Below are 24,620 nucleotides of genomic sequence, written 5' to 3'. Positions count from 1 at the left end.
ATTTAGCAGACGTAATGCTGATCACGTCTGGTCCTGCGAACTGATGCGGGTTTCACGTTGCAGGAACATAAAAGCACGAATGCACTTCGCTGGAATACGTATTACGAACTGCGGATAATTTAGAGTGGTCGTCGCTATAGATCTTTCGTTTTCCAAAAAAAAAAAAAAAAAAAAAAAAAACCAAAATTAAAAAAAAAAAAAAAAAAAAAAAAGCATTTAATAATATAAATATTATTTTTGATAGAGTACAATATTAATCAATAAATTACAAAATAGAAAAAGTGCATTATAAATAATCTCGGTCAGAATCATTGGCATGCATACAATTGCCGGATATATGTGACATTTCAAGTTCATCCATCAATTTTGAAAGTTCGTAAGCGAAGCAGAAAAGATTATAACTTGATTGCGGAAATCGGAATAGTTCTTCACGTATGCATCTATGTACGATATATCTACGCTCGACGTTTATAGTTTTACGTGTTCGTTGTTCTTTTTAATGCTTTCTACTTTCCGCGCACGCACGTACATTCACCTATATTCATTCAACCGCGTACTCTGATATCCTAAAAGTTAATCAAATGTATTTCAATAGGTACTTGGCAATGACCCAGTTAAATGTCAATTACCTAAATGTCAATGTTTCTATTGATTTGCATACATGCGATATTCAGTGTTAGTACGCGAATATTTGATGAATTTTTTTCAATGAAATGTTTGTGTGCGTCATTACTTCTTGCGTGCTTGTACCTGTATCATTAATAATTAATTTTTAGTGTAAAATAAAAGAAAAATACACGCGCAGCATTAACAAGAACTTGCAAGAAGAATTTACTTTGTTTCATTAAGCTATTATTATTACTATTATTAGATGCATATACGTGAATTTGGTTTCTTGATCATAGAGATAAGAATTGTGCGTGTATGTATAATTTATTGCCTTTCTATAATGCTATGTGCGAATGTTTGTGTGCATGTTATAGAGTACAGAAAGTAAAATCAGAATGGAAAGTCGAATGCAATTAATTCCGAGCGTGCTACTCTCTTTGACACCAATGTAAGTAAAATCTTGACCTTCGAGAAAAGTAATTGATGGAATCTTATCTTCAAACAAACTGCATGCATTTAAATGAGATCATATCTTTCGAAGAATATCCCGGAATTTGATTTGGCGCGCGATATATCGCAAATTAAGACCATACTTTAAGATTCTTATTACAGATAAAGAGCTCTATAATTTTTATACTTTTTAAATGTATTAACAATATTTAATATACACGTAATATATCACACAAGCTGTATTAATAATTAATATATAAAAAACATCTTCCCAAGTACTTGCAATATTGAAAAAAAAAAGTATTACCATACTTTTTTATAGCATCGAACGAAAGTGCTTCTAACTTATCGTTAGAATATCGAGATGAAAGTATCGAATATCGCAATATCGCTGGCATCCTGACAACAGTGGAACGTCCGTCGTGCGGGACATGAGACATGAGTACGGGATCGTAGAATCTATAATTCGCGACGTGACAACTTTTCGATTGGCAGCGGATAAAGGCGCTCGCTTGTTCATATCGTAAACGTTCTCAATGAACAGCGATGTACTTGAACTGTCATGCATTTCAGTGAGTTGTAAAAATTTTGTCTTGGTAACGAATCAAATTCTCGAGTGAGTCGATTTAGACCATGTTGATGTTTCGGAAGCTGTGTCCATTGCTGCGCACGTGTTCGAGTCTATGTTGCATCATCTGACAGATAAATTTATACAGATAGACCGCGCGCTCTCATTGGAGGTAAGAAATCAACATCAGTCATCAACAAGAGAGGATAATTCGAATATTTTCCTTATCCGATTTTGCTTGCAATTGATAAAAAGAATCAGGCAAGGAAAGCATCTGTCTATTGTCCTCTCTTAATGATGCTGGAGATCTCTTGCCTTTAATAAAAGTGCGCAGTTTATCAATATAAAAAGCATATGATTTATACGATGCTTTTTTTTTTTACTAGCTATATGTACTAGCACACTAGCGCATAATTTGATAGGAAAAGTATTTTATCTCACCATTAATGGACTATTTCTGATTGAATGCTAATATGCTCATTTATTGTAAATAAAATATCTTTTTTATTACATCATATGTTAACACTGATAATAAAAAAAGCATGCTGTAAACTGAGCTTGAGTCTATAATCTAGCATCATCTGCATGATCTTAAATGCAACGTTGTTTCAACACGTCACTTCGAGACTTGAGGAGTTTCGATATGTACACAAAAGTTCACAGTTACTTTTAGTGGAAATGGCATTGACGTTATATTATAATATTAATATTTCTCTCTTATATATTCTTTATATACCTGTTCCCCCGATATGAATACGTACCGATACGTAATTATGCGACATTTAATAAGTTTCAGTAAGAAGGTTAGGCGAGAGAATAAACAAATATTATTCTTATGGCACATTATTAATTACTGATAGCGAGTGATTGAGTTGTGTAAGGAAATTTAATGTGATTTTTTTATTTGTTTTAAGCGATAAGTGATTGAGATATAATGAAAGAGAGATAACTTGGGTCTTAAACGGTGGATGGTACATCACGCGAATACGAACGATATATGACTATTAGTATGAATCATTTTGATATTGATTTATGCATGTCGGAAAAGTTCTAGGCTTTTTGAAAAATGAGTCCAAGTGAGTTTATTTATATTATAAATTAAATCTATTATAATTATTTTCCTTTCCATCATTCTCCTGGTAGGGAATAGATAAGATTAGCAAATTAACTTTGTATAAAAAAAAAGAGAGATTAATATATTTTGCAATTCTAATTTTCCTAATTGTACTGACTAATAATTAATTTCAGTTAGAATTACTACAGTGGACAGTCTCGATTACCGTTATATACCCATCACAAAAAACAGCGTTAGTTTAGGTATTAAAGCCAGCCACGATGCAAGGATTGCCTTACGGACACATCTTTGTAGTGACTCCAATGTATACGAGGTTTAATACTTTACTATCATATTTCTACTATAATTTATTTTTACTCTATATTTTTGTCTATATATATAATATAAGGATAAATTAATTTTATCCTGCATTATATAACATTAATTTGTCTTGCATTAGATTATTATCGGTGGATGGGGAAATACTATGTCAGCAATAAAAAAAAATAATGCAGAACCAGATGTAGCAGAAGCAGATACTAGGGATATATTGAATCCTGATGAGATGTGTGATATTTTTATACAGTAAGAAAATTATTTCTTTTTTCTTTCTTAGATAAATTTAGAGACATGAATTTATATTTGCATTTCTCGTTTTAATCTCTAGTTTAATCTATTTTACAGATGGTCTTGCGATGGATTATTAAGTGTTAGCCGCGAAGATGATTTAGATATGCCATTCATGTCTTATAAAGACAGAAACCCATTTGTTATAAATTATATAGGAGTTAGTACTGCTTGGGGTGCAACTGGAGAATGGAGAATTGAAGGTATGTTAATTCATTCCTGCCATTGTAGAAAAACTCTATTTTAGTCACGCATTTTAAAATTAACAATTGCTAAATACTATAACAGTATAATCAAACATTGTAGATCTTTTATATCAAATTAATTAATCAAAATTCTCAGAAAAAATGCTTTAAACATTTTTTAAAATCTTATTCTACTATCAGAAAGCCAGTTCATGTCGCTAGCCATCAGGCAACAATTGGTGGACACGTGCCACTTCTGGGTGGACTTCAACGAGGCTTTTGGATTGCCACGAAACGCGGTGATGGCTTCTGAGGATGGTTTGTACATCGGTCGAGCACATCACCAAAGTACCGTGACACCAGGTGGCATTCGCGATAATATCTGTATCCTAGCGTGGGGCGGCAGAGTCCACGAGAAACGCGAGTTCCAAGTATTGTGCAACAAAGATGTGAACTGGGTAAAATCTTGGGAGGGTAGCGTGCCTCTGTACGCACTGCCTGCCGGCGAGTCCGAGGATGGTTGCGCTCTGTTTATCGGCAGAGTGCTGCACGAGGGCGTTTACTATATCGGCAAGATACAACCGAATCACCAAACGTGTTATATACCGCTGAACGGCGAGGAAATGCACTATCTGGAGTATGAAACTTTAGTCATAAACGACAACTATGGAGTCGAGTGTATTGGAAGATAAAGCGACAAGCGATTTAGGAACAGAGCGTATTTATTTTTCCACGAGACATCGACTATATCGAAATATTTTCTGTATACTATAGTTAAAGATGCGATTCTCTCTGTAAGACTTGCAATGCAGTTGCATATATATAAAAAAATAATAAAACTTTTCTTCTTTTATAGATCAATTTCTTAGCTGAAGCAACATAAAAAGATTAAAAAGTACGTTTTTTTTTAACTATCTTTCATAAGATAAAATTAATATAACATGTGATTTCAATTGAAATGATAAAAAGAGACGACTCAAATTGATTCAAACTAAGAAACAAATTAATTATAAATAAATAAAAAATATAAATTATGGAACTTTCTCAGTCAGAATTAGAGGAAATTATTTGCCAATAAAAATAAGTTTATTATTTACAATTCATTAGTAGATATTAATTCACAAATATTTGTTAATAGATAACATTGGATTTATTATTAAATACATTAGCGTGCTATGTATAGAAATGAAATATAATATTACGATGTATGTTTATATTAATGCAATATATCTATATATAATTGTACAATAATTATATGAAATTATATATAAACAGTTATAGAAGATTAATTATATTTTGCAGTATTATTATGAGCAAAAAACTCAAAAATAGATATTTTTTCATAAATGTTGTTTATGATAATAATTTTCCATATAATATCCATAAAAAATATCTATCTTTCAGTTTTACTCATAATAATAATACTGCAAAATATAATTAATCCTATAGATGTTCATGTATAACTTCATACAATTATTGTAACTTCATATAATTATTAATCATATATAAATATACTGTATTAAAAGTGAAAATGATGATAATTAAAAGAAATTAATTTTATTTTTAATCTTATATATGCAATTTTTTGTATGATAACTATATAATAATTATATAGCAACAGCTACAGAATTAATTGTACTTAGCAGTATTATTATTAGTAGATTACCACAACTTAAAGACACATATTACTTTTTATAGATGTGTGGAAAATTATTATCGAAGATGGTGTTTATTCCATTCTTGTACACAAATGTAATGTATTTAAACCCAATGTTACAAATCTTTGTGAATCAGAATCTATTAATCAGTTGTAAATAGTTAACAAATGATACTTGTGTTGACTATAAAACTTATTACTTTGTTAAAGATAAAAAAAAAAAGATGACCGATAAAAGTGTATTATAATTTATCGCATCCTATTGTTATATACTGTATATTATAATAAATAACATTATTGAACCGCGAAATTTATTTTTCGCACGAGTACAAAAAAGAAGATATTTAAAGTATTTTGTAAAGTATTCTGCTAAATATTTTTTAATCATATTTATTTATAGATTCTTTAACAGTAAAACTAGTTATATACGTACTTCTTTAATTTAGTAACTACTCAGGGTTTTACAATTAATCCGCAAATAATGGCCAATTAAAAACATAAAACACAGAATCGTAATATTTTATCTTTAATATTGTGATATGATAATAAACGAATTGACAATGAAAAGACATAAACCAGAAGAAGCATTTGCATTTATTTAGATTGGTATTTATGACAAGTATTCTATATAGTATAGTATATTTGACAGTATCTGTAGCAAATGCTTCTTTTTGCATCAAGCACTTCTTTTTCTTTGCTAAACACATGCTCAATTGTTAAACACTCACATAGAATGTATTGCTTATAACTGTTATTATAAGCAAGGTTGCACAAGTGCTTTCCCTAAGGTTGCACAAGTGCTGTCCCTACAGAATAACTTTATTGAAGGTGCTATTTCAATAAGAGCATCCTCTATTTTTCTGTTTTTATTGTTCGTGTATAAAAATGACTTGTAATATAAGAAATGTATAAATGATATCAAAATGTACGTTTTTATAAAATATATATCACAATGATTCCAATCTAATTATGAACTTGATAGAATAGCAAAATTTTTATGATAAATTTTAAATAAAATTTCTAATCACGTGTAATATCAGTTCAAAAAATCTTAATGATCTTTTTCTTGTAGTAGGAAAATTATAGAAGACAAATATGTGAACGTATAATTTGTAACTTGAAATTTTCTTATGAAAATAAGAAAGAAATTCTTAAAAAAGAATCCTTCAAGCAGATATAGCAATAAGGTTTCCACGTTAATCTATTATGATTATAAATATATATTAGAATATTTTGCATGATGTGTATAACATTGTTATATATTTTAGAAATATTAGAGGAATATAGAAAAAAAGTATTGAAAAATGTTTTACTTGTGCAAACATATGACAAAAATATTAATTTTTTCAGATGGAAATATTTTTTTGGATAAAGATATATTAGACACTCTGTATATACCATAATGTACATATACACGCAGTGATATTATAATATGCCATTATGGCATAATTAATAAGTTATTAAAGCATATATATCTTTCCATTATGTTATAACATAGAAATTGATTTTCTGGTAATAAAAAATAATATTCTATTTTATATTATATAATGAAATTTACAAAATACATATAATGTAATATCTCTTTCATTATATGAAAACAAAGGCATAATTATTTTTGCATACCAAACATGGTAGTAATGTGATATTTATTATCATAATCGTGGATTACATATTATCAAAATATTTAATTAAATTCTTGATATCAGCATATAATAAAAATAAATTTGCTACTAATAATTATTAGGCAAATAAAAAGAACGCATTTAAATAGAGGAAATTTACAGAAAAAAATTATTAAAAGAAAAGTAATACTTCATTAAAATAAATTTCCTTAATTGAATGGGATATTTTCATTCTTGCAAGTATAGCTACAAGTAGCTTATTTGTCTCCATATGATGTGTTCATTTGTCAATTAAATATAACATCAGAATTAAACAATATCACATATAAATTGATTGGACTAATTACATGATAATTATGTAGTTATCAATAGAATTTTGCATGTGATAAATACTGTGTCAAATGCTTTATACCTATAGCACTTCTTCCCCTTCACCTCAAATGCTCCATACACCGAAATATATTTGTTAGATATAAATTGTATTCATTATTAATTATGGTAAATGAACACTTTGTTTTTTAAAGCCGACATAAAAGGCTGTGTAGGCGATTAGGACATATATTATGTGCAATATTGGTTTTCGAACAAATAAAGTTCAAAAATATTTACATTGTCAGAGCACTTGTTTGTGCTTTCCAAGTAGCTCCTCTTTAATCCTTGATCCTTGCACTCGGTATATCCTGGATTTCGCAGGTACTTCTCCCAAGAATATCGCCCTCACTTTAGTCTCATTCGTTATCACTAATCACACACAAAACGTACCACGAACACGTATTACATATTTCAGGAAACGAATTTTAGCGATTTATCATTTATTCGAGCGCGATTTCGAAGCACGATGTCGGTTTTCGGTAATTATTTAAAGCAATAATCCACTCGCGATCTACACGATTCAGCGGCCGATTATTAACTGACTCGAATGTTCAAAATGCGCGTCGCTGATTGGTCGAGAGTTCGCCCGTGCTTCTAAACTATTCCAATTTTATATCGAGCAGTTATACTGTATCCTACGATTTTCTTTTTCGCTCTAAACGGAAATAAATCCATGTTAAAATAATATTGTCTCTCTCTCGCTTATATTAGTAAATCAAATAAATGGCTATTATTATTATTATACCGCCAAATATCTATCATAGTTTCCATTAAGGGTTAATGTTGGTATAATTTCGCTGAATTTGCATTCAAATGAAGGATCATTATCACACGCCATAGGCATGCGATAATGATCTTTCAGATACAGTAATTATACAAAAGTAAAGGAACATTCTTCGACAAGTATTATCCAAAAAGAGACAAAGTATACGCTCTCTTCCCTTATATATATATATGAAAATCAAGGATTTTAATAAGTAATTTCAATAAGTTCAATTTTCGACGTAGGCAAAAAAGACAAAAAATTAAAATTTCTGCTCTGAATAACGAGCTGAAAATTATTAATTTGCGGGATATAAAAACTTCTAAATAGCTCCTAATTCTATCATATTCATTTTTTATGTTGCTGTAGTAAGGGAGTCAACTGAATAGGGAAATCGATATACAATATGTCGAATAAAAGTGAATAAATCTTTAAAGTTTGTTTTGTGAAATACATGACAATGTTTGTCGTGTATATATATTCCACGCGTAATTAGTGACGAACGATTAACAGCCGAAATAAGGATTATGTTGCCGAAATGAGTAGTTGCGATGTATAATTGTTTAGCATGTGACAAAGTAGAATAGGCCAATGATCAATGTCTCTTGTAGATTGCTTTTCCAGTAAATTTTGCGAAGAAAAATGTCCATGGAGGCAATTGCTCGTCTTTGCGTGTCTTCGCATACATTCGCACGACTCTTTTATTGTCAGGGTCGCATACATATATTTTGGTAATTATTAATGAATAAAAAATCGATCATTAAACGCATAAAAAGTTTTAAATGTGTAAAGTTCACTTGAAATAACATCATGTCGACAAAATGCAGTTTCAGGAAAATTATTAAATTGTAAGTTATTATTTTTTATTCTGTATTTATTTATTGATACAATAACGGCAGGAAAAGAAGATGTAAATAAATTTTTATAAATTATAAAGGGAATTATATAATTAGCTCTCATGTGATATTAAAATTATGACTCTCACATGATATTAAAATTTAAAATATGAAATCGCTTTTGTGCATCTAAATTGCTTTGGAAATCGGCCCTGGACGTTCTATGCAATATTGTAACGCGAATGTGACGCATCCTTCGTTTCTGATGTTTCCTGACATTTTTTTCAAATGAATCAGACGCAGACGAGATTTTACAAACCTGACATGTGAAATCGAGTACGAGTGAGCGAACTATGTCTTGCTCGTCGACAATGACGGACGTATTGAAGATGTTGCGCGATTTATAACCTTTGTCTTCGAGTAGGGCTGTGTTTCTTCTGTGTATAAAACACGCTAAACGAGAAGCTGTTGTCGATTAGATCGCAGACTGTCGAGCCGCGAGCATAAGACTTGGGAGAAATCTTAAAGTGAGTTTTTTGCTTTAAAATGAGCTTTTCGCAATAATAACATTTAAAATCTCTATTAGTATTTTAAATAAGAGAATGATTTTAATTTGTAACTATACAATGCACTACTTTTTCGAACAGTTATCACTATCGTATTTTTAAATAATAATATTATATGTGTTGTATATCTAACAGATACGCATAAGATACATAAAACTATTGTTGCATAAAAGTTCAGAAAAACAAGTAATATATAAGTATTCTCATTATGCAATGATTTTACGGATTACACAAAAAATTTTTTTTGCATGTGTATATATGGATTCAAAAAAATATCATTACATATTATATATATTATTATTCATGCATTAAATAGTTGGTATATTTGAAATGCGAAAAAGTCTATTTATCCTAATACTTGGAGGTGTCTTTATACTTTATCTTTGAAAAAAAGAACTTAGCGATAGCATAATAGATATTTTTCAGCATTGTATCACTCATTTCTCTTAACAGCTACTTCAGCATGCGCGGAAACTCGCTATATTTTTTGCTATTATTCGTCATCCTGACAAAAGCTTATGCAAAATCCTGCAAGTACTGGTGTAAAATGAACCATCATCAATACTATTGTTGCCCAAGTGGTAAAAGTGATTCCTCGCCGGAGCATGGCTGGCATTCCATTTTCTTTCCATGGTTCTGGTTTGGCATTGTCGGATCACACGTCGAACATCCTTGGCACGAAGTCGAAATGATGCCGAAACCGGAGAAGCAGTGCCCGCCCTTGAGATCCCAGTGTCCCAGGATGTACGAATGGTACAAGCCGCCTAAATTTTGTGACAGCGATCACGAATGTGAAGAATCGGAAAAGTGCTGTTATGATGTGTGTTTGGAACATAAGACGTGCAAAAACGCGGAATAGAGCTTTTTATCATCGTAATTTCATGATCTGATGATACAGTCAATTTCTAAGTTTCTAAGATAAATTAAATTCTTATAATATCTGAAAAATCCTATTTTTAATTTGTTATTATCATTATTTTTTATAATGGCTAATTGTAAATGACGTAAGTACTTTTTATAATAAATGGAAATTTCTTCCAATAAAGAAAACATCAACACAATATTTCTACCGACTAGAGACTAGAATATTACAAAGGGTGCGCGCGTTACACATGCGCCATTTATTTCCTAATGCTATATATCATTTAATCAATTCTAAATTTAAAAACAAAAATGTTTATGGATAAACAAAAGTATAATCATATCTATGCAAGTAAATATAATATATTCTCTAAAAAAATATATCATTGTTTACATATCGTTTCAAGAATAAAAAGTAAGTAAAATAAAATGAAAATAAAATAGAATATTTCAAATATAAGTGTACAAAGTATTTCGTTATTCATATCGTTATTTCGTTATCCACTCTTAAAAAAGACATGTTAAATGGATACTCGTAAGTATTGTTGCTTCTTTTCCGCGATACTGATTGATTATCTCGATACTGCGCTGTGCATTATTTCATATCAATAAAAACCTGTCATGGCTGAGCCGCGTATTTGACAGTTCAAATATTAAGTATGTGTGTATAATTTTGATTAGTTAATATGTAAGTAATTTTATAAATGTGTTTGTATGGTTATATGTTTGTATGTAAAATTAATTAACGCTGTTAATGATTAAAACTCTATGGATCCAAAAGAACACGGTTAAAACTATATTAGAAAAATTTTCGCATGTCGTATAAAGACACCTCCAAGTATTAGGATAAATAGATTTTTTCGTATTTTCGATTTTTTAATTAGAGTTCTGTGTACACGCCACAAAATATATAAAAAACTTTTAACTTTTACTTTTAATTTTTACGCTCCAACTAATATTGCAAGAGATATCTCGATTTTCCGTATAATATTTTGCGAAAGCCTGATATTATATCTATTATCGGGCGATCATATGAACGTGAAAAAATTAATTAATGCTGCTAATGATTAAAACTCTGTAAAAAATAAAAGATTACAAAACTATAAAAAAATTATAGTAGAATAGACTTCTCGATTTTTCGTATGTTGTATCATATATCAAGATATTTCTAAATCCTGGAGGGAGTGCAAAGATATTTTGGAGCCCCTTTTTCTTTCTATTCTTTTGATTACTGTCTCTTTTGCTTCCCCTTCAACCTGTCCGGCATGGGTGACCCTACCGGTAACTATTATAGCGTTTTCGAGTAAAGCAGGTTTGATCGCTTTGAGAGCGATTAATCCAATTTACTATGAATATATGTTTGACCAAAAAGTAGTGTATGTCGTCTTGTAAGTTTCAAGAGAATCTGATTAATATAAATATAATAATGCATTAATAATATAAATAATATAAAGTTTATGTCCCGTTTTTGACACTATTTTTCCTTTGAAACACAAGATTTTTTGCCCTGATTAAACATCAAATGCTACTCGAAATATTTCATTAATTAATCTAATAATTCAAGTACACCTAATAATCCAAAATAGAGTTTATAATGTCATTAATCGGTCTCAGAACGATCAAACCTGCTTCACTCGAAAATGTTGTACGTTACCGCCGGCATAGCTCTCAGGTTCATTATTAGAACACTCAAACCTCCTCACCCGGCAAATGCCTTCGTTAAGGTGGAGATACCATAGAGATATTCATATAATGCAGAATTCATTAGAAATTTTTAGATCAGATATAGTTGACAAGTAACGATTAATGCGATATTTATGATTAATATAATTAACATGCAATTACAAAGCTTATTATGTTTTATATAATGCAAACAATTATGACCAAAAGAATCGTTAATAAAGTTATCAATCATTTTTCAATTGTAGAAAAAAGTATTTAGAGTACTGGCACATTTTGCGTAGACTTTCAAAGAAAATATCCGAGAGAATATAGATGAAGCTTCGATATAAATCAACGATTAAATCACAAGATAAACCGCGATTTAAAATTGCGAAAAAAACGCGATAAATAAATAAATCGACGATAGCCGTAATACTCGATTCCAACTTATTAGTTGTCGATATTTTTGTTTGCATTAAAAAAACACTTAATATACACTAAAAAAACATATATTTTTAATATAGCAACCGGCTCAACAAATTTTTTCAAGAAATGAAAAAGTGTTGAAATTGGAGGATGATATAGATATTTTACCTACGTTACCATCGCTGCAAGTATCCAGTGCTGGTGTCCAGATAGAGGCAGTCATATTACGGGGTTTACAACTAACAACGCAATCGTTGCAAAATCTAGTGCTGGAGAATTGTCAAAAAGCTTTCGAGGAAGGTTTTCGCCAGGGTAGCAAATTTTGCGAATCTATGCAGCATATTAGCAGTGATACCTTGCAGCCTCAATCGTTGCGTCAATCCTCTCAAATAAGTAAGTTCATGAAATGGAGCCTCTATTTTTCATTGTATATTCTTGTAGCTTACATCGAGAGCTTTCCAAAACACTATAATTATTATCGTGATTAATGGTTAAAATAATTGGTTGATTATATAATTACATAGCATAAAATAGAAAGTGGACGTATTACAATTTCAATTTTCTTCTTCTTTCTCAATTTAAATGTTTAAAGTTTACAAACGTTTTCAAAAATTTAGTTAGTGTTTATAATACATTTGTCTGACACTATTCATCCAAAAAAACACGTCTAAAGGAAAAGTAAAGGACTCTGTTGCAATTAACAAAGATGATCAGTAAATAAATTTAAAAAATTTTTGGCAAAATAGTTGAAATAGTAGATGAATGATGAATAATTATTATGATGACTGAACGATTATTAGAATCGCTTACTCAATATGATTTGTGCGCAAAGATATTTCCAAATCTCGTAATGTAACTTGGGTCGGTGTAGATTCTCCAACCATTTTTCTTTTCTGGAAGAATGTAAGAAAACGATACGACTGTGTAATCATTAGTATCAGTTTGACTGAGACCTTTTGCGAGCGAGAAAAGATGTAGTATAACATAATAATTATCTTCTAAAAAAAATAAAGAAAAAGATGCGCGTTCATCCGTATTATCTGATTCTCCATATATATAATCAATTAAAAATTCTATAAAACTATTATTGTATATAATTTTTAGAAATTTTATCAATTACGACATTTTTTTGTATTATTTTAGCTATATTTTATCGAAGTAATAAATATAGATTTGTTTGTTAAATTATGTATGCATTTATTGATTTTGTATATTTAATTATCCGCTCGGAATAGCCTTATACTCGTATCTTATGTAACTAATGCTCTATCGGAATACCCTTATATTTCGATTTGTCGTGATCACATTGAATAAAATGCTCATGTTTAAATTTACATATTTATTTCCTTCGTCTCTTTTGCCAAGAGAGATAGAGAAAGTCTGGGTACAGATATATTTGTGAAATAAATTAAATTTATATGGAAAACTTTACACAAGTGAGAGAAAAAAATATTAATTTTCCTAAATTACACGTATTCGGGCAATTTTTAAACATATTTTAGCATAATAAAGTAATAAAATTACAAAAAATGGATTAATTTAATCTATTTTTATGTAATATACTTGGGCCTCTTCATATTTTCTTTCTTTTCATTTCATATTATAAATTCAGTCTTGAACAAACGCTTTAAACTTTAAAACGATGAATCAGATATGCTTACAAAAAAATTTGCGTTTTATAGAATAAATTCTTATAATCACTTCGCCGTTCTACTTTGGTCGTGGTAATATAATTACGTACCGATTAATGGAGTACCATTCGTTATCATTAAATAATACTAATAGCCATACAAAAATACTAAATTTGATAAAGTCCTTAATAATCTTCTAGGTTTATGAGCTAGTCTATGTACAAAATTAACAGACGCGACAATAGCGCCAGTCTTATGCGAGCGCTCCTCACATGCTATACTGAAATAAAATAATGTTAAAAAATATATAAAATAAAATAATTAACGATAGATTTTAAATTAAATTTAAAAAATTAAATTAAATAAAAATAAAAAATTATTATTATTATTTTAAACTTATTTTAAATTTGCAAAATTTTGCACACCGAAATGTTTTTTACTAGGTTTCTAAATACATTTTTAAACGTTCACCTATATTCTTTCATGCAATTCCGAAGACGAAGTTATTCTATTTTGCGCATACAAACTGCAAAACTTTTATATTAAGCAAATATTAATTATTATGGTCTGTAAAACAGACGAGCTTTTGGATCCCCTTAAGTCAGCGCTTACCTACCTATTCATGGGGTGATGCGTGGCGCCGGGCGTAGAGTCGCGGGCTGGTAATCGGAGCTATTCCAGGTTCGATTCCGCTCGAGTCCCATGATGGGGCAGGACGCTCTGCGCATTACATGTATACGGTTTTCGCTTGTGTGCGTATCCCCTCCGCTACGGTTGCGTGTTGCTAGCGTGGGCAATCTGGCTACACTGGACTGTACTGCGATACCATGATATGTCAACACTCAGTCTATTTTAGGTCAGATTAACTAGCATTAGCTGTTTATCTTTTATTATACTAGAACAACACAGGCGCGCGCTTTCGTTAAATTTCTATTTGCAAATATTATCGAAGTTACGAATTTGCTAAGATAATATTGTTACAAAGTATTTGTATTTGTAATCGAACGTAATACACCTCTTATATATGGATGCCCCGATGGACATGAAGAGGTTGTACGTGTCTTATTAGATGCGGAAGCTTATGTTGAAGATCATAATGAGAATGGTCGTACACCTTTAATGGAAGCAGCGAGTGCTGGTCATGTTCAAGTTGCCAAGATCTTATTTGAACACGGTGCTGATATCAATATTTATTCCCCAATAAATTTAAAGAATCGGCATTAACCATAGCCAGCCATAAAGGACATTCAGAGATGGTTCGCTTCTTATTGAAAGCTGGCGCAGATCAGGTACTAATAATTGTTTTATTTTTCTGTGGCTGTAATAAAATAACCATGTTCAGAAAATTGTAGATAGACGATTGTATATTAATAGAAAGTTTGTTCCTTTTTGTGGACAAAATACTGTGTTATGAAAAATTGTTTACAAATCTCTTTCTCCATGTCTTTTGCTTATTCTTCCTCTTCTTTAATTTTAAATAAAACTTCTTTCTTTCTCTTCCTTCTCTCTCTCTCTCTCTCCCCTCTCTCTCTCTCCCGCCCTCTCTCTCTCTCTCTCTCTCTCTCACTCTTGCTTATTCTTTCTCTTCTTTAATTTAAAATAAACTATCCCTTTTTTGCTCTTTCTTTCTCTCTTTCTCCCTCTCTCTTAAAATTAAATAAACTAGATAATATTAATAATTTTTGATAATATTTTTTAATAATATTTAACAATATATATATTCTGCCTAAATAAGGAACTATGCCGCTTGTTATTGTCTCGAGTTTATTGATCTGTAACCACATCAGATCCCGGTAAGATGGGGCCCATTACATCGCGGCGTTGTGCCGGTTTTGTTCTTCGCTTTATGTGTGTAACATGTGTGTATGCGTGTGTGCGCGCGCGTCTCATTTATATATTCATCCATTACACACTTTTACGCACGTACCCACGTATAGGCGCGGCTTAAGCATCATCCGCGACGATTACCGTCACTGCGAGACAGGAAGTCACAACTACCGCCCGCATGTTTTTTTTTTCTTAAATGCGAAGAATTAAAGAGATTCCAGATAAGAGGAAATTGTATTATCGCGCAAATTAAAATTTTGCATATGAAATATAAAGTTGGATTATAAATACGAATCTAGAGCAAAATCGAGATTAAAGTGAAGATGGAATAATTAAAAAAAATAAAACAAGATATTGTATATTTATTAAAAAATAAATGTTCTCAAACGAGATACAATATTGTATTTATATATGCCTGTATATTCTCGTTTAATTATAATTCAACTAACATACACAATATTAAGAGCGAAGCGTTAAATAAAGTAATAAAATATTTCTTTCTTTTTTTTTGTAAAAAAAGGAAAGAAAAAAATTACATCACCGATATTTCTAAAAATAAATTCTTTAATAAAATTAGAAGAATTCTTCTTGCATACAATTATATTCGATATTAATTAAAGGATTCTTTTAATTGGACGTCGAGTTTATTATAAGCCGGGACGAAGGATGTTGCGGCCGTCATTGCTCTAGACGCAACGTTTGCTCACAAGAAGTTCAGATAAAATTACGAAAAAAAATTGATTGAGATAAATTTCCGAAAAAACATAATTACGAATTATAGATACTTCGCATAAATAAATTTTTAATTGATTGATATAAAATGCATAAATATAAAAGAATTGAGATTATAAAAAAATTGCGCGTTTTTAAATAGATTTATTCCTTTTTTAGGTTGACATTGGAACTTGCAAGAGCATTAAAAACTTTACGTCCGCTTTGAAAAATCTGGAGCTTGAGACAATTGACAGGGATCCGCCAGAACTTAGAACGAGCGACGCCCAAACGGATTACTTTAACGATTCCGAGCAAGAAGACAACGTCCCGTTTTTCAAGTCCGGGGAAATATCAACTTTTCAATTGGTGATCCAAGGAATGGAAATTTTAAATTTCCACAGGTATAGGAATATCCTGATTTATTCATGACTAACTGATTCTTTGAGAAAGTGATTAATTAATAATTATTTTCGGAAATTAATTTTTTTAATCAAAAGAGAAGTCATTTTAAATGAAGAATATTGAATTTTACATCAGGAATATTCAATTTTATGTCAGGAATATTCTATTTCACAGTACGCAGATTTATATGCAATTTGATCATGCCGTAAAAAGATCATACGATAAAGAATTTATGCAGGGTACGAGGCATGCCCCCGTGGAGATCGCGCCCTATTGGAAGAAGGATTCTCGAATGTGGCTGTGGAAATCAGTGAAACTTGCGAGAAGAATAAGAAAAACTAAAGCGAAGGCTCCTACGAGCACTTTGTATCGTGAAATTTTTCGTGGTGTATTTTTTATGATGTACATATGAATTTTAGATCGTTTGTTTTTTTATACGAATATATTTGAACATTTTTATGCAAATGATTTTGGTAATACGCTAATCATTAAAATGATACAAAATATTTAAAAAAAATATAGGTACAGGTATTAAAGAGGATCAATATAATAATTTAAACTGTATTAAAATTCGGAAATTGTATATTAAAAGTTATTTTAATATAAATTAAAAGAGTGAGGTATAATAATAATAATAATATTAATTTAGATTTGATACTAAGGTATTATCGATTTTATTATACATGATATATTGTACATAGCAATACGATTTAATATTTTTCTATTCTTTTCTTTTGGACACTTGTTATCTATGACAAAGTTATGCGAACTGCTCTTTATGTAGCAGTCCTTTTTCAATTTTATAATAAAAATAATAACTATTATCATCATGTATTATCGTAAAAATTATTATTAATGGAAAATGTACGCATGATGACCCTTCATAGATATTAAAATCTATTTCAGCCGCAAGTCTGAATACTCTCTATTGTCGGCTCTTGGTCAAGATTCTCACCAACTTCGAAACGCGCAAAATCGATGATCTCAGTTTCTGTCTCTACTAGCAATTGCTGTATGGAAACAGAGGGATCAAGTAGGAATTTCTGATAGCCCTTTTCTAAATCATTTTCGTGCAAAGCTTTCTTGCAGTTTTCCAAGGTATAACCAGTCTTTTTGCATAGTTTTTGTAGCGGGGAAACATTTTTATGCAAATGATTTTGGTAATACGCTAATCATTAAAATGATACAAAATATTTAAAAAAAATATAGGTACAGGTATTAAAGAGGATCAATATAATAATTTAAACTGTATTAAAATTCGGAAATTGTATATTAAAAGTTATTTTAATATAAATTAAAAGAGTGAGGTATAATAATAATAATAATATTAATTTAGATTTGATACTAAGGTATTATCGATTTTATTATACATGATATATTGTACATAGCAATACGATTTAATATTTTTCTATTCTTTTCTTTTGGACACTTGTTATCTATGACAAAGTTATGCGAACTGCTCTTTATGTAGCAGTCCTTTTTCAATTTTATAATAAAAATAATAACTATTATCATCATGTATTATCGTAAAAATTATTATTAATGGAAAATGTACGCATGATGACCCTTCATAGATATTAAAATCTATTTCAGCCGCAAGTCTGAATACTCTCTATTGTCGGCTCTTGGTCAAGATTCTCACCAACTTCGAAACGCGCAAAATCGATGATCTCAGTTTCTGTCTCTACTAGCAATTGCTGTATGGAAACAGAGGGATCAAGTAGGAATTCCTGATAGCCCTTTTCTAAATCATTTTCGTGCAATTGCAAAGCTTTCTTGCAGTTTTCCAAGGTATAATTATATATCTTGATATATGCATAAATTCATGTAAGGTTTCTGTCTTCGTGTATACGTTCTTGTATAAGCTAACATACTATTTACGAAGCAATATATCCATGCAAATATATTTAAAATTAAAACATGCAAAAAACCGCTTACTTCTTTTTTTTTCTTTGCATATAAAATTCGAATAAAATTTCCGAGTGCAACTTTATCCAAATAATGTTTCCTTTGTGTATTATAAGCATGCGCCGGTTCATCAATAATGAGAAAATGTTGGCCAGGTGGGAGCCGCAGGCCTTTGAAATAGGTTCCGGCCCGCCCCCGTCCACTTTCAACCCTCGTGAGATTTCAAGGCCTATGGCTGGCTCCGGCACACGTATAATTGGGCAGAAATTCGTCCGATCTGATTATTTCAATCTTGCGAGCTAAATGGGGCCCAAGGGCGCCAAAACAATTTAGATAAGGCCCGTTGAAGTGCTCGTAACAGATGCCATGCGATCTTAAGAGAAGGGCTTACGGCCTTTCAGGGCCGTCCGACTGTTTACACCATTTGGGTTTTCGTAATGAAATAAGTCCTCGATGACACGGCAATAAACCGAAAGCCAAAGTGACAACTCAAAATGATCCCGCAGTATCTGCAGAGAAGGATATTATATCAAGTAACTATTTGCATACTTTTATGTTTAAATATAATATTTAATATGTTTAAATATTCTATATTCTCTCTTTCTCTCCCCCTCTCTCCTTCTCTCTCCCCCCTCTCCCCCCTCTCTCTCTCTTTCTATACTTTTACATTTAAATGTTATAAAATAAATTGTTCTTTTTAAGATAAAATAAGAAGCATATTTTGTAAATCTCAGATTACATATCACGATAAAAAAAAGATATAAATACGAAAAAGATTTATTGTACTCCAAACGTGGCATGTCAAGTGCAATGGTCATAACTCATAGGCTGTTTAAAGATACAAAAGTGAACGAGATTGACAGAAATTAAGTTTCCATATTATCAATACACAGAGCATCTGTCATCGGTCAGAAATTCCTTAGAAAACACTTGCTCTTTCATTTTGGGTAGTTGCCGACCTGCCAAAGACGGATGTTAGAATGATTTTGTCGGGATATTTATGCTTTTTCAACATGTCAAAAAGACAATAAAAAATTTTATCACTGGGATCTTTTCAATGGATATTTTGTGGAGAATGAATATGATAATACATATTCTTGAATTTTTTTGAATGATCTTGTTGCTAATATACAATAATAATCTTAAATAAAAATTTAATTACGAAAATTTTAATCGAATAAAAATTACTGAAAAAAATTAACTTTAGGAATATGCAAGTGTAAAATATAATTAACAAAAAAATAAACAATTCAACTTTTTATTCCACATACACATTACCCATTAAAAATTGAATAATTTGATGCGATAGCACGTCAAAATTCAATTTAAGATTTTATTTAGTTATAATATAATGCCGATACTTAATAATTGCAGTACTAAAAATAATTTTTTTTATGTAGTTTAAATAATGACGGTAATACAATTACATGCGACAATAATGATGATGATGCAAGAATGATTGCAATTAGCGATTGTAAAAGCTTGAGTAAAAGCTATAGTTGTATAATTAACCAACGATCTCTCGATGAGATTCGCGAAATCTACAAAATAATTAATCAGCTGATTCTGCAACAGAAATATTTTTTCAATCCTTTTAGCAATGATTATATTAAATATTTAGATATATTTTTATCTCTACACAGATAAAAGATTATTCTGTTATGTCTAGAGATTTATATTTTGATCCATTCAAAAAAATTGTGAAGTATATATGTATTAATATATTTAATATATAAACTATATATATTGTTAAAACATTATTATCACGAATAAATCATTATCAATGTAAAATATTTTTAAAGAGTGGATATATGCTTGAAAGACTATATATTCTATAAAGAATATAACATATATATCTAAACTATAGCCATCAAAACGTAATATTTATTCTCAACTTACACAAATGATGTTAAAAATTAATTTTCATAAATTATACGGTTTGTATTCGGTTGCGTTTACTTGGTTCAATAAAAGACAATACGTGTTGCAAAATCAAAAACAAAGCTTCCTCTATGAGGAAGCAAAAACAATAGTTTTTTTCGACAATACCAGAACCAAGATAAAACTAGGACCAAAACAGAAACTATTACGAGAAACACGACTTTTTATACCAAAACTATAAAATTTTGTTTAGCTTGTGCAGATTTGAAGGTAAATGCAACACGAGAAACTGGAAATATTATAAGGGTTTATCCCTCGCAATAGGAAGGAAGGAATTGTGTTGTGTTGGTCAACTCCGAAGAATGACATTCCAAGGGGACCATGCGTTCAATATTCAACAGCATTGTTGCTCTTTGGCGTTTGGCAGTTAGTTCCGAGAGCAAGGAAGGACCGGCCACTGTTCGCTCTACAAGTCTGTAACCTGCTACCGTGACCGTTAGGTGAGTTTCCAGTCTCCTGCCTTTTCTTACGAATCTCCAGCGCTTCGCATAAAGCATTTTGTAGTCTCGTCGGATTCCGTTGTCAGATCCGACTACGAGTAGAAGCAAGAAAACCAAGAAGGGAGAGAATCTAGATACAGTTGTTGCTAAGTGCTACGCGATAAATAGCATGTAAATGCGAACATTTTTACAATTATTGAGATTAATACTTAATAAAATATTTTATTTTTTATTATAAATACAAAAAATTTTAATCTCCAATCCCCCTCTTTTCTCTTTCTCTTTCTCTCTATTTCTGATAAATATCAGGTTTGAATTTAAATTTGGATAGTCGCGGTACCTAATTTCCTGTTGAATACTAACGAGAGAGATATACCTTCCAAAAAATCTTTTCCATGAAATATTTGAAAATTCTTCAACAAAGATGTTAATCTAAGAAAGACTTCTCAGTTCCGAGATAACATCTCGGTTCATTCGATGAACTTGTTACTTCTTGTTTTTTCTTTGAGAAAACCATATAATATATCCAACTATAGAGCTATTTCGGATAAACTATAAGCTTTTACATTAGTATCGAGGCTAATCTTAATACGAATTTCTATAAGCCATAAAATAATATTTAAATTATCTAAATGCGTCAGGACAATTTTGATAGAAATAATATTACTTATTTTTTGACATTTCATCACTATCGATTAGAACAGGATTGCGAAGGAAATGTGATTTGACAGTGCTCAATGAATTGCGGCAGAAAATCCTTTGCCTTTACGTATTCCAATCTTGTTGTTCATGTATGGCACAAGGCATATCGAAGGGATTGAGAGAATGAGAATGGAACTGGGATCACAGGGAATGGGAATGGAATTTGAAGCTCCCCGCCCATCCTTCCCCTGTCTCATACGGATACGTCCGGTACGTTCATTCACTGATCCTGTCCATTCATATTCTTCGTGTTCTACGCCCAACATTGTTGCATCTAAACTTACCTGAGCCATTCGATTCAACTTTCCATCGAGATGCTATAATGGCTGATTCTGCAACAGAAATATTTTTTTAATCCTTTTAGCAATGATTATATTAAATATTTAGATATATTTTTATCTCTACACAGATAAAAGATTATTCTGTTATGTCTAGAGATTTATATTTTGATCCATAAACTAAATATATACAAGATATTTTATACTTTAAATATTAATATTAATTTTTTTATATTGCAGGAGAATGCGGATAAGATAAAAGACTTATATTACAATTATTTTATTATATTATAAATATCATGCATAAATATCGCGATTGTTGAATTTTTCATCGCTGAGAATTAGTTGGTCTGAAGTTAAATATTTCTTTGTCGCTGAATTATCCTTTATCGACAAATATACAATATTTCTACCGCAAATATTTTTTCTGTAAAATGTGCATCATGCATCGATGAACTTTGTTTCGTATACATACCACATGATCAATCCTATTTTCCAAACCATTTCACGGAGCCAATATATTGCCAGGCAGACTTTATTCAGGCGGAAGTTATAAATATAAATTATATTTAGAAACTGAAAAATATTTTTAATTATAAAAAAAGAGTTTATTTATAATTGGCTATAATAAATTCCGCGATTCGTACAAAAAGATAGTTTTGAAACAAAATATCTCTCTTAACAATTTATTGAAATAATGTAGTATATAATAATTAATATATATAAAAATAGTAAAATTATAGATAGACGCACGCAATTATACATATTTTTAAGGATTATATAAAAGTAATAATAATCCTATTAATTTTAATCACTTGAATCTCTTAATGACTGTTAATGTCATTAATTACATTACAAAACATTTATTACAATATATTAATCCTTATAGGCTACGGTTTTGATTTCCCATCACGCATCGCAGTCTTCAACATGCAAAGTGCGTATAAAAATCGGTGTGATATTGATTATCGATTGAAGTTGTGAGCTGCAAAATCCATCATTAATTATGTCGTAATCACCTACGCATATTCTTTAAGCTCGTTCAGCATTTAATTCGACAGAAAAGCTGCATATAATCATAAAAGGTATAATTATTTATATTTTTGACAATAATATAAAAGTTTTATTTTTGTAATTGTAAATTAGATTCAAAACTGATAATTGTATATAGTTTGCCTAAAAATATGTTTTATTTGAATTAGTTGATAGCTGTATACTTTGTGCGCGGTTGTTAAAAGCGCGATAAAAAGATAAATAAACAAAAAGATACATAGCTCTCTCTTTCTCTCTCTCTTTCTCTCTGTAGAGGCTTTGTTTTGTTATTATTCATCGATTCCCGCGTAATTTAACTCTTTGACTGTGGAATTTCTTTATCAGCGTTCAGAAGCTATTTCAATGTTGAAGACAAAGATTGTAAAGCTGATATAATCGAGAAGATAATACGCCCAAGAATTAAAATTACAGCTTATCATTATTTGATAGTTAATAGCGATTATTTACATTCCGTTATCGTATCTGAGTGATGTCAAATAATGTTTACATACTTGATTTTCAATATTTGTCTCACGAAAAGAATATATTAATAGATTTATATATATAATAATTAATATATATAAAAATAGTAAAATTATAGATAGACGCACGCAATTATACATATTTTTAAGGATTATATAAAAGTAATAATAATCCTATTAATTTTAATCACTTGAATCTCTTAATGACTGTTAATGTCATTAATTACATTACAAAACATTTATTACAATATATTAATCCTTATAGGCTACGGTTTTGATTTCCCATCACGCATCGCAGTCTTCAACATGCAAAGTGCGTATAAAAATCGGTGTGATATTGATTATCGATTGAAGTTGTGAGCTGCGAAATCCATCATTAATTATGTCGTAATCACGTACGCATATTCTTTAAGCTCGTTCAGCATTTAATTCGACAGAAAAGCTGCATATAATCATAAAAGGTATAATTATTTATATTTTTGACAATAATATAAAAGTTTTATTTTTGTAATTGTAAATTAGATTCAAAACTGATAATTGTATATAGTTCGCCTAAAAATATGTTTTATTTGAATTAGTTGATAGCTTTGTGCGCGATTATAAAATATATAACTTATAAAAATAATATATAACATATAAAATTTCGTTTATCATTACAATTAATTAAATGTACAATAATGAAGTTTGATTAAATGTTTTAACAATATCTTATACACGTACATTCTCTCTTTTTCTTTACTTTCGGCGATAATATTTGACAATGTCAAATTTCGTAGGTACACAAGAACAGAGAAAAGAAAGAAGTTTTTCGGAAACATCGAACGAGAACCCTTGATCCCAGCACCGCGTCGACTCCAATTCAGACATAATTGATGCGTCGACCGCACACGCGCTCAGTGCGCCGTGGAAGGGAGACGACGGAGTGGGGAGACGGAGGCGCCTGCCGAAGAAGAGCAGAGGGAAGGGGGATCAGTAGCGGCACGCATGACGCGGAACTCGGAAGAG

At 30.4% G+C, this 24,620-nt stretch overlaps 1 protein-coding gene across 4 annotated transcripts; it reads left to right on the top strand.

The window, feature by feature from the left end:
• The first annotated feature begins 1,469 nt into the window (after positions 1–1,469).
• LOC115239406 (C3 and PZP-like alpha-2-macroglobulin domain-containing protein 8) lies at positions 1,470–4,346 on the top strand. 4 transcript variants are annotated; one of them, XM_029813909.1, is made up of 6 exons: positions 1,470–1,631; positions 2,542–2,703; positions 2,876–3,015; positions 3,142–3,266; positions 3,366–3,511; positions 3,695–4,346. In XM_029813909.1, the coding sequence occupies exons 2-6, from the start codon at positions 2,694–2,696 to the stop codon at positions 4,183–4,185; spliced, it is 912 nt and encodes a 303-aa protein (XP_029669769.1). In that variant the 5' UTR covers positions 1,470–1,631; positions 2,542–2,693; the 3' UTR covers positions 4,186–4,346. The 4 variants fall into 4 exon arrangements, with proteins under 4 accessions (XP_029669769.1, XP_029669772.1, XP_029669771.1 ...); XM_029813911.1 differs by lacking the exon at positions 1,470–1,631 and adding an exon at positions 1,645–1,799; XM_029813910.1 differs by lacking the exon at positions 1,470–1,631 and adding an exon at positions 1,823–2,430.
• The last annotated feature ends 20,274 nt before the right edge of the window (positions 4,347–24,620 follow it).

Source organism: Formica exsecta, unplaced genomic scaffold, assembly GCF_003651465.1.
Source record: "Formica exsecta isolate Colony F162 unplaced genomic scaffold, ASM365146v1 scaffold38, whole genome shotgun sequence".
NCBI lineage: Eukaryota > Metazoa > Arthropoda > Insecta > Hymenoptera > Formicidae > Formica > Formica exsecta.
The sequence above is the reverse complement of the archived record's forward strand: the minus strand, read 5'-3'. Positions and strand labels throughout refer to the sequence as shown.

Bases quoted from the DNA above. Each gene is read 5' to 3' on its own strand.
- LOC115239406 (XM_029813912.1), top strand. The intron at 3,267-3,365 runs GTAAGAAAATTA...TCTATTTTACAG, and splicing joins ATGTGTGATATTTTTATACA to ATGGTCTTGCGATGGATTAT. The intron at 3,512-3,694 runs GTATGTTAATTC...TTCTACTATCAG, and splicing joins TGGAGAATGGAGAATTGAAG to AAAGCCAGTTCATGTCGCTA.